At 41.2% G+C, this 11391-nt stretch overlaps 1 protein-coding gene across 2 annotated transcripts in view; it reads right to left on the bottom strand.

Annotated features, from left to right (window-relative positions):
- Positions 1 to 11391, bottom strand: part of FNDC1 (fibronectin type III domain containing 1) — a 220490-nt gene that overhangs the window by 39157 nt on the left and 169942 nt on the right. For both annotated transcript variants that reach the window (XM_067011110.1, XM_059083759.2), the window contains 5 exons: positions 8934 to 9032; positions 7307 to 7424; positions 5174 to 5361; positions 4351 to 4458; positions 1262 to 1450 (listed from right to left, as the gene is read on the bottom strand). In XM_067011110.1, the coding sequence (XP_066867211.1) occupies positions 1262 to 1450; positions 4351 to 4458; positions 5174 to 5361; positions 7307 to 7424; positions 8934 to 9032 (702 nt within the window). The remainder of the gene's footprint in view (positions 1 to 1261; positions 1451 to 4350; positions 4459 to 5173; positions 5362 to 7306; positions 7425 to 8933; positions 9033 to 11391) is intronic.

Here is an 11391-nt window from a genome sequence, read left to right as displayed (position 1 = left end):
AAGTTCTATTTTGCTTTAAGTAATATAGTCCTAGAAAATATGTGTATTGAGTTTCTATGAATTGAATCAGGCTATGCCACGGCTTATTTGAAGGAATTCTGAAATGAGTACTTGGAAGTAATTCATTGATTATGTAAGCACAAAATCTTACATAGGACTTCCTTAATATAACTGTCAAGATATTACAAGTGCATTATGGCCATTCCTTACAGTGTAGGCAAGAAATACACACAAGCCTGGCACAAAATGTTGAATGATCTATACTGAAGGCTATGCGGAGATGTGTTGTGTGTAATTTGCAAATGACCGGGGCGAGCTACAAATTTGTAATGTTTGAGGCGTTACAAAGAGTCCCCTATTCCGCGTAACATGTTCTTACTTGCTTTTTTCTTGCTTCAGATCCCTTTTATAATGGATACATTTGTAATCCCACAATAAAGCCTAAAATGAAAAGACCCCTGGGGTAGGCAAAACAGTATATTACTACGTGTACCCTATAATTTACCCTTTATTGAGAGCAGGATGGAATGCGGGAAGGGATGCTGTAAGGGGAGAAGGACTTATATAGCAATGGGGGATCCAGAGAGAGCAAACTTCATCTATTTCAGGTTTTTTTTAATGATAGAACTGTGTAATATTGCAGTATACTGTGGATCCTCACAGCATATAATGAAGGAGAAAGCTCCCAATATCCGGTGTGAATGTAGACAAACAGGAAAGAAAACACAGTCCAGAAACACCCCACTCCAATTTTGGTTTTTATTAACCAAAATTGGGGTTTGAAACTGAGCAGATAAACAAGGTAACTGAAATTCTTCTGAGTAAGGCTGCATTCCAAAATAATGGCATACAAACTGTAAAAATTGTATGTGCCATTTATTCATTAAAACGAGCTAACAACTAAAAATGTCACATTCTGCCTGTAAAAATGTTCTTTCCCTGTCATCATAAACCCCAAGTTACACAGTGATATAAGATGAATCACATAATGAATACATTAGTCACATAATTACTCCATAATTCGTAATTACTCTTATAATAGTAATTAATGTTATTAGCCATCAATAACGTTTTAGCGTCTGGGGAGACCAATTTCTAAAGGGACCACAAAAATATTACAGACATCAATATGGTACCTTAACCCCAAGCTTCATCAACAGAGCAGTTCTAAACCCAAGAGCGTGATTCAGAGTAACACACCACAATTAGCAGTAATGAAGAGAGAGAAAAAGAGAGCCACAAATACACAACGCTTACTTACTTGTTGGCAGAGAGACAATGAAGGCTTTGGAATGAGGCCCCAATCCTCTCCTGTTTGCGGCCCGGATTTTGAAAAGATAGCGTTCGCCAGGCTGCAGACTATCCACTAGGGCAGAAGTAGTGTCGCCAGGATAGGTGAGGGACTTTGCTCCAAACGGTTTGAGAGCCGGGGCGTATGAAAGAATGTATTCTGAAATGATTTGGCAGACGGTTGGAAGGAGGAAACTGAAAACAGTCCTGTGTCCAGTAGACAGACTGTATGGGCAGGATGAATTAGAACGTGCATTACTAAAATTACCTCTCTAGCAATGCACGCCGAGTCAGTAGCTGGAGCATAAAGACACAGTAGAAGGTGAACTGGTAATTCAGTCTGGCTACCCGACAGGCTACGGCGTCAGGCAGCTGGCAACTTTCCATTTACAGCGAAAACTAAATATATGGACCGCAGGAGGCCAGTCTTCATACAGTTACCAAAAATATTTACCCTCGTGTTTGGCTTTTTTCTTCATTGTGTTTATTTACTAATTTACTATGACAGACTGTATGCAGAAGAGAAGAAACCACAGGGGAAAAAATGACAGTTCCTAGGAACTGATTCTGAAGAGCTAGCTGCTGACACCTTTAAGAGTTCCATTTTCTTAATCTGGGCTATCTGCATTTGTGCGTTAAGCCAGATAAATTCCATACGTGGAATATAATTTCACTTCCGTAGGAACTGTGAAAGTTCTTCATATATTCAGATAAAGGTTTTTCACAGTATTTAAAACTGTGAGGAAAAGTTGCTGAGTCACGGATTTATGTGATGTTTAAATGTCTCCATCCTTTTTTTTTTTTTTTTTTTTTTGCGGTACACGGGCGTCTCACTGTTGTGGCCTCTCCCGTTGCGGAGCACAGGCTCTGGACGCGCAGGCGCAGCGGCCATGGCTCACGGGCCCAGCCGCTCCGCGGCACGTGGGATCCTCCCAGACCGGGGCACGAACCCGTGTCCCCTGCATCGGCAGGCGGACTCGCAACCACTGCGCCACCAGGGAAGCCCCTGTGTCTCCATCGTTAATTGGCTATATCTATAAACATATAATGCCCTGGGCCTTTGAAAATCATAGCAAATTCCATCCAAGGAACTAATATATCTCTACGCTTAGATGGAAATACAGCAACATAAGGAAGCCACATTTTAAAGCATAATTTCCACCCTCAACTAAAAACTCTCATGCCTATTTTCCTGCCAATGAACTCAAGATTTACACAGCTTATCAAATTAATATGAGTAGGAGCTAACCAAGAAAAATAATTTAAATTACAGAATGACCAAGCAATTATCATACTCCCTAGGGGAGCATGGATGATTTTTCCTTTTCCCTAAGCTCTAATCTTTAAAAAGTACATTTGTCTGAAAAACAAAAAACAAAAAAAAACCCAGCATTCTTTTCTCATTGAAAATGAACAAACTAGTCATTTGTGGTGGTCAAAAGTAAGAATTAAAAGAACCCACTGTCTACAAAATTTTGTCATTCTGATTTTTTTTTTTGTGGATTCAATTCATCTGGAAAAAATTTAACCATGTCAAAGTATATTCTTTTATTATGTTTTCTATTTCTCAGGCATAAAAAATGCCCCAGGATAATTATGAATTTATAATCCTACCACTACACCTTTAGGTTAGTGAGGTACGAGAGTTCTTTCGGACATAAAAACTCAGTAGCTATTTATTACTTCTGGCAATATTTAATTGACTACCAGGGAGCTTCTTTTGCCAAAGAGCTATAACTATAAACTAAGATGTGGGAGAGGGGAAAAAAATAAGTGGCATGGTAATAAGGTCACCAAAGGAGCAATAACTGACTTTTCAAAAATAACTTCATAACTCTTTTTTATAAAAAAGGTAGTCAGCTAAAACATGTCTTTATTCAAGTTTCAGAAGTCTTTTCAGCATCCCAATAATAATACAGAAGCCAATGTTCAAACTGTCTTAAAAAGAATGATTAAAAGGGGGTATCCTAACTATTTTTTCTCATTTGTTTCTGATTTATTCCACTGAAAAAATGAGCAAGAATAGTACAATATATTCTTTAAAAGCGTGGGAAGTGAGAAAGCATTAAGTTTAGAAAATACTATCCTACCTCTACCTTCCGTAATTTCTACCGTTCAGTGAAAAGATATCCTTATAGGTCAGAAAAGATAACTTACAGTTGACTATAAAACAGAACCACCCAATTTCTTCAATTAAGAAATTCTCAAAGAAGATCAGTGATAATTTTCTGAATTTTCTTAGGCTTACACAAACTTTCCATATTATAGTTTTCTTCCAAAATCAAGCAACAATAAAAAGTAGCCTTAGAGTACCTTTGTATAGGTGATGTCAGGGGACCCTCAACACCACCCTTTTAAGTGTCTCCAGATAGACTTCCAAAAGGTTCTTGAATGTTTTTACGTTGAAAAGAAATTACCTGCGCTTTTATTTAATGTTCTCCACAGACCATTTTAAAATGTAACTAGTTGTGGCTGTTCTGTGCTATTTTCATTCTTTTAAATCTACAGTATTTTTTTCTATTTTAAGGTCATATTTTCCTCAACCAGCCCCCCACCCAAAATCAATTGTTCAAAATGATGACAAATAGGGAAAAAGTCTATTTAACATTTTATTTTATTACTTGACTTTCAAGCCCATTAAATATTTATAGTCTTGTTCGAGACATTTATGGTCCCGTGGGATTTCTGCTCACTTCTACCTGCCATGATCTTACTGGCACCATGAAAAGGCCCACAGCGTGAAAAACAGGGTGTCATTTTGTTTGGTTGAAGTTATGATGTCACATCCATACAATTAAAAACAGCCCTCTTGATAATACCATCAAGGGAAGATGAAAGTCATCTTCATGATGACCTGGGTCTTACTGACAATGAAAACCCCTCATGAAACATCCTTGTCCATCGCGTTAGCACCCCATATAGGTATGTGGCTTCCCTGTTGCTTGGGCAATCACCAAGCCTGCGATTAGAACCAGTTTTTATCAGAGTCAATGTACACAGCTCTCTTGGGGGTATTTCACTCCCACGCGCTTCTTATACTTTAAGTAATGAGGTTCCTACCTTTCACTTTCCCCTCGGTCTCAGGCAGTGCCTCCCAAGCTACAGTGACAGCCGTAGGTTTGCCACTGACTGGCCAGACGGTTAAATTTTCAGGAGCTGTGGTAGGAGCTACAAAAGGACAAGGATCCAAGGTTTAAAAGTGCCCTTATGGGTGTTCTAACAGTAAATGACATGTGGACCCTACATACACGTTTTTTTTATTGCAGAGCCTACTGTGTTAACTTTTATTATACACGAGAGAAAATTCTCCACTTGCTCTTTGTGTGATTTATATCAGTTTTACCAACTCATATAGAAAGGTTAGACATACATAGGGAAATGCTTTTAGGAGTTCAGAATTTCCCTCGTTGCTGAATATTGAAATATACAAAGAAGATGAAAATCCGGTTTCAACTTCTTTTGAATAAGGTTTCTAAAGACACAGTTTGAAAGAAAATAACTGTAGTCTTAAATATAGAACAAATTTCTCCCCCAAAATCAAACACGACCTCAGCCTTAAGAAAGAAGAGTCTCCCCTCCATTCTAGAGCCATGGGTTGTCCCGGGGCATTCACACATACAGTGGGGGTTTATCCACGTGGTTTTAATGTGAGCCACATGTCAGAATAACATGCTCGTGAAAGTAGCCAGTGAAGGATACAACGTGGGCCCAAGGAAACGTCTTTGTGTTCATACATAGAAACGCTTCCAAAATTTAGGGTTAATGTTACTTTGAAAAATGCCTCTGCTGGCCTTTATCACTACTGGCTTCTTAAACTGTCCTTAAATCTTCTTTTAGTGGCAATCCCCAAGTTGAAAGTCCAAAGGCCATTTTGAATACAGACCAGATTCTGGTGTTCTCTGGAAGACAGATGTACTCCATTTGCCGTCTCGTTCACCCTGTGAGATGCGGACTGCAAACTCATACATGGTGTCTGGAATCAGGTTCTCTATCAGCACTCGTCTGTTGGAGACCTGCTTGTAATCCCACCTTGCGGACTCCCCCTTTTCTCGGTAGCGCACAGCGTACTGTCTGTAAGAAAATGCAAGGCAACAGCACACCCCTCTGACCAATTCTCTGCACCTGAACACCGGATTCCTTGACGTTTTCCCTTCCCCACAAGTGATGACTTTTGGAGGTAAGTAGAGAAATCAAAGAGGAGAGAATTCTAACCTTTTGACTTTGTTATTGGTTCAAAGGATCTACTTAAGTTCCAGGGAGATGTGTCTAAAATAGCCCAGAAGAGATGGACCTTATTGTCTTTTCAACACCAAAATGTCTTATTGCTCAAAAGGTCAAGCAGCGATTAAAAGGAAGGGATAGAAGGGAGACGGTTTTTCTGAGGCAAGGGCCTTATTAGGGGTGTTTGTGTGTGTGTGTGTGTGTGTGTGTGTGTGTGTGTGTGTGTGAGAACCAGCATCAGCCCCAAGTTCCTTGGCTCTCCAGAAAAGAAAGACAAGAAGACTCATTTCATGCCAAAGCAGGCATGTTTTCTATAAGTTCTATAAGGAAAGGCACCATGTGGTTTTGAGTAGACTTATTACTACTAGATGGAACAAAAACGTGTAACAAACAGGGCAGGAGAGAGGCGCTTATGAAAGGAACTCTGCTGTGTGATTATCAGGCAGAGAAGTACGGTGTGACCCAACAAGGTCATACTGGGCAGTGCCCGACATAAGGCGTCCTCAACACCTGACATTAAGAGTTGCAAATGCCATTTACTGGACTGCTTTTCTAAGAAGTTTTCTTTGTGGCCACTTTCCAGTAGAAGGCATCTGATGCATTAAAAGTGTGCTATTCATTATGCTATTTAATTAGTTAGGATAAGACTTCAGTTGCAGACGCAGCACACCAATTCGCAATAAATGTTCTGCTAAGAAAACTCAAGCCCTCTTGTTTTCATCAGGATGTTGGAAATCAAAGTCCAGTGGTAATCAGGAACACTTCATGTTGGGGGGAGGCCCTATGGCTTGGGAGAGAATCACTGTGCATTTTCTGAGGTCTTTGAGAAGAAACAGATGTCTTTTCTTACTAGCAGACAGTAACAGAAGCTCTATCTAGTACAAAGAATATATCTAATATATATCTAATGTATAATATCTCTCTATATAATATGTATCATATATATACACACACACACACTCTCAGCATTATATTCCATTCATCTTCTAAAGTATAATCCCTTTTCCTGGTTGCAAATAGGTTCAAAAATGAATACATACTAGACCGCCAAATCTTTGGCTTTCTCTTGGCTATGTACACTACTTAGTCATTTAACACACCAAATTTTTGTGACTCTATTAATCTACCACTAACTAGAAATGGCATTCACCAGTGGCCTTTTTAGCACAAAAATTATTTTAACCTTATGGTTTTTCCTCCGTCGCCATTGCAAATGAATGTAAAAACCAGAATAGCCTAAGATCATGGCTTAAGACAAAATACGTGCACTTTGTTCCACACAGAGGAGCCGGGCAGGAAGCAGTGCGGTGTCTGAAGACTGTCTGAAGAAGGACCACACTGTGTGCAAAAGGCATCAGACAAACGTCCCCCACTCTACACAGGACCCTTCCTGCTGCTACTCTTCCTGGGTGACAGGAAGACGGTAAGACTCTTCCCAAGAGGGACCCACGTCCCCTGTGTGTGAACAGAACATTCATGAGACGAAGCAAAACGCGACTGGGGGCAAAGAAAGCAACGGAATCTCGGAGAATTCCAAACACAAGTTAAGACTCTGAACAGATGACAGGTGAGGTGTCCTACTGTGTGTCTTACACAAATCTGATGTGTGGGCAATGTGCACCACTCTCGAGATTAGCTAGACGGTCATACAGCAGTCGACCCGTCAGCTACAAAAGAGGTCAGCGTTCACATATGTCCGAAAATACGATCGTTGAAATAAATACACGTCTCTTCAGGGCCGGAAAAACCATGTCTCTCACATAGAAAATAAAGACAAAGAAAGAAGGAAAGGTACCTTGATGCAACAACTTTCTTCTGTTTTTCCAAAACAGGATCCACCCAGGCTACCAGCACAGATTGGGACGATATTACCCGGACATTGATGTCTTCAGGTACATCCAGTTCATCCTCTTCTGCAATGACAGTTGTGTACATGGAAAGGCTGTCCCCAACCGTAGGCTCTGCCCTGTGTCCCTCTGGTCCCCAGAGTTTATTTTTTTAATTGCTTATGCTTGAGGTAGATAACATGAAATGAATAGAAAGTCAAGCAATCATTTGACTGGTCAATGCAGAAAACCAGAAGTCCCCACCCTTCCTCTTATTAATCACGTTCTAAGCTGCCTAACCCAATCAACGTAAGAACAGTAGCACAAAAGGAGGCGCTTTGCCCTTGGTCAGAGATACTCCAAATCACTCAGCGTTTTCTCAGTAGACACTGTGAGTTTCTGGGCAATAATGCAATTTTTACAGGAGGCAAAAGTTTAGCGGAAGAAAGGGTCAAATTCAGAGCACTTCCTGGGCAATCATGGCATGAAATAATTCTAGCTCGACGACTGCACGAGTCACATTGAGTCCAAGGTCCTCACAATTTAGAATCTGTGATTCCAAAGGCAGATTAAAAGTAATATTCAGACAGAGAAGAGAATTCAGTTTGCCAGTTTCCAATGGAATACAGTAAAGTCACAAAGTTTATAGTTTCTGTTCAATGTGTAACACTGAGACTCACAAGATGTCTTCAGTTTTGCTTTTAGTCTCTTGGAGTTTTTTGGGTTTTTTGGTTTGTTTTGTGTTTTTCTTTTCATCTGCAGGGATCATGTTTCAAAAGGATGTGGCTTTCACTACAACTAGGGGAAGGTGGAAATATGTAGCCTGTTAGAAAAGTGATACAGGGACTTCTTCTAGAGCAGCAATTAAAGAATTTAAAAAGTGAAACAACATACATGTGGGATTTTTCTTATACAATGTACCATTATAATAATTATCAGTATAAAAGTATAATATATAGATACATGCTATATTATATAATTCAATTAAATTGTAAATTCCTGAAAATTATTACGCTGTAGGTTCCCTCTTTAAATTAAGGCACATGATCCAGAAAAGGTATATTTGTTACTATATGATTGATATAAAACATATCTGTTGAATGGATGTGGAAAAAAGTATCCCTTAGTAAGTAACCAATGATCAGGCTACCAGCAAGACACTATTACAATTTTTCTCACTCTTCTCAATGCTATTTTTAGGTAATTTGAGCTGAAATAAAGTTTGAGTGCGTCTCTTGCACGCTGTCCCCTCCACACCTACTCTTCTTTCTCTCCCTTTGTTCCCAGTCTCTCACCAAGGGCAGTTTATGCATGGATCAGACTGCACCTGTTAAATGGAATAAATGCTCGGCACGGCACTCCTATCCTGACAGATCTGAAGCCGTTCAAATATGCACAGAGATAGATTTCATCACAAGAACACTCTAGCCTCTGAGTAGAAAAGAAACACACATGCCTCCAAAATGTGACCAAGTCTGCCCTGCTGTTTCCTTTTGTACTCAATAAAATCCATGTGCACTGTCGCTGGGCCAGCATCGTTTAGAAACAAACAAGCCCTCGACCATGGCTTGACCAGACGCGTCCCTGGAGACATACCTGAAATCTTCCTCTTTGTCAGGGCAGCCCTGGAGACGGGCTGACTCTGCCCCCGGGAGTTCAGGGACTTCAGTGAGACCACGTACACTGACTCGGAGGCTGTGGACCAACAAGCAAAGGATGAGGTTCTGCAGCTGGTTTTCTGGAAAGCTCACCCCTGCTCGTCTGTGTTCCTCTCCCCTTCTCATCTCTCCTGGGCATTCCTACCTATTCAGGACAACTACAGATGAGACCAAGAACTGCGGGAACTAAACTCAAAAAGAACACGATTTATGTCCGGAAATGTGGAAGGGATTTTTACCTACAATTCCTGAAAAAATGGGTTTCTAGCTCATTAGCATCAAAGAAAGATGAACAATGTTTAAAAAAGAAATGAACGGTATATTTGCCCACACAATTCCCTAAATTTTTTTTACCTCCAAATATAGAGGAGGGAATGACTGTTTTTATTTGTCATCAAAAAGAAGGGAGAGAGACAAGAAGAGCCAGTGCACCAGGCTTGCAGCCCAGATGGGATGCTGCGCCCTTCGAACTAAAATCCTCAGAACGGGGTCTCTGAAGATTAGGGCAAATGGAATAGTTTAAATTCATCCTTTATTTCTGGATTGTACTTTCAGTTAGTTCACCTCCTCCCACCGCCCAAATTGTGCATTGGGCCCACTGATGTCCAACTTAACCGAAACTTGAAAACTATTTGGAAACAAATTACAATAATGAACTAAAACTTACAACTCTCAAGTGCTATGAAATCACGGAGTCTGAGACCCCAGTGAAACCTTGGCTAGCTTCCAATTTGACCTTCTTAGTTTACAAATAAGGACATAAAGCCATAAAAATGGATTGATTTGCCCAAGGTCACACCCCTACAAGGACTCATAATCTTCCCTAAATCTAAAGTTGCTAATGCCCAGCTCCAGGTTCTATCGACCTAGTTTCCTGTAGCAGCCTTGGTCAATTCAAGAATAAAAATGAGGCAGCCTGACATACTTCTAACGCGGATAGTTGTATCATCAGGTAATACCTCAGCACATTAACAAGGCAGCACTAAGACCCTAAAGGAAACTTCTAACACTGGTGTCCTGCCTGCAGGAATTGCAAACTTCCATATGGCAGTGGGAAAATAAACCTGTCATTTTTACAAACAGCACGTCAAGTTAAACATAAAAGGAGACCCATGCTCAAAAATACTCACACTGAGAGCCCTGTTTATGTAAAGTAAACTTCTGTAGTCTAATCACATTTCAAGGGAAGGGGCAATACTTGACAACCCGCTCCCTCCCGTGTGTGTGTGTGTGTGTGTGTGTGTGTGTGTGTGTGTGTGTGTGTGTGTGTGTGTGTGTCTGAATACACACACACGTAGGGCAGGTGAAACTCATACTGTGACATGAGTAAATTATTTAGACTGAGACTCTCACATCTTATTCTGTCAGAGAATTTTGAAATATATGTTTTACAAAAGGGGAGAATCGAGTTTTTAACGCTTGAATTCATAGAACATCAAACTAAGCTTCGCAACATTGGAGTCCTTTCAGGTCTGTTCATTTCTTGCTGCTACTGGCAAGTACACCAAATGTCAACAAAGAAACAACTCTGCCATTCAACCTCACGATCCAGGAACATGTATAAATAACTAACTGAACAGCAGTGGCTTATCGTTTATCAGGAAGCACCAAGAAAAGAATAATTTCCCACAGTTGACTCTTTCACGTATCTGCGATGCATCTCTTCAAGTCCTTGGATTTGCCGAACGCCCGGGTTCTCGATTTGCTGTGCTCTCCAAGTCAGCTTGGCCCGAGATGATCTCGAAGGAACAGTCCACACCGCAGTAAACTGCAACAATGGCTTCACACATACTGGGTCTAGTCTCTGTGCCGTGTTAAGCGTTGCACATCATTTCTTCATTTAGTGCCGACAAAGCCCCATGCGGAAGCTACTCTGTTTTCTTTTCACAGGGGAGGAACCAGCTCAGTGGGGTGAGATGACCCCGGGGTCATGGCCTGAATGCAGGACTGGTCTCACACCCAGCTCCGAGTGGCTCCAAACCCCGGGCTCTTACTGATGCAGGTGAGGGACCCCGGGCCTGAGAAAGCACCTGACAGCTGGGTGTGCCCCAGAGTTCATCTCTTTTTCATAGAAATATAATCAGGACACAGTAGTATAAAAGCACACTTCTTTCTGTGCTCCTGATTATTGAATAAAGGGTAGAAATAAAATTTCCAAAAGGACGGCAGTGTCACCAGCCCAGGGGCCACAGGACCCCAAGCCCCACCCCTCCCTGTCAGAGCCACCCTTTTCCCTCACTTCCCAACCTCCGTGTAATGTGGCAGAAACTACTTCTGAAGGTCCGTGGGAACTTTCTGGAGGACTCCAAACGTACACCTGCTCGTTCTTCGTTACTGTCCGGCTCCCACCTCACCCGGGCTGGCTACCTCCTCTGCCTCTGTGTTCCCATGCCCCC

This window comes from Kogia breviceps, chromosome 13, assembly GCF_026419965.1.
Source record: "Kogia breviceps isolate mKogBre1 chromosome 13, mKogBre1 haplotype 1, whole genome shotgun sequence".
NCBI lineage: Eukaryota > Metazoa > Chordata > Mammalia > Artiodactyla > Physeteridae > Kogia > Kogia breviceps.
The sequence above is the reverse complement of the archived record's forward strand: the minus strand, read 5'-3'. Positions and strand labels throughout refer to the sequence as shown.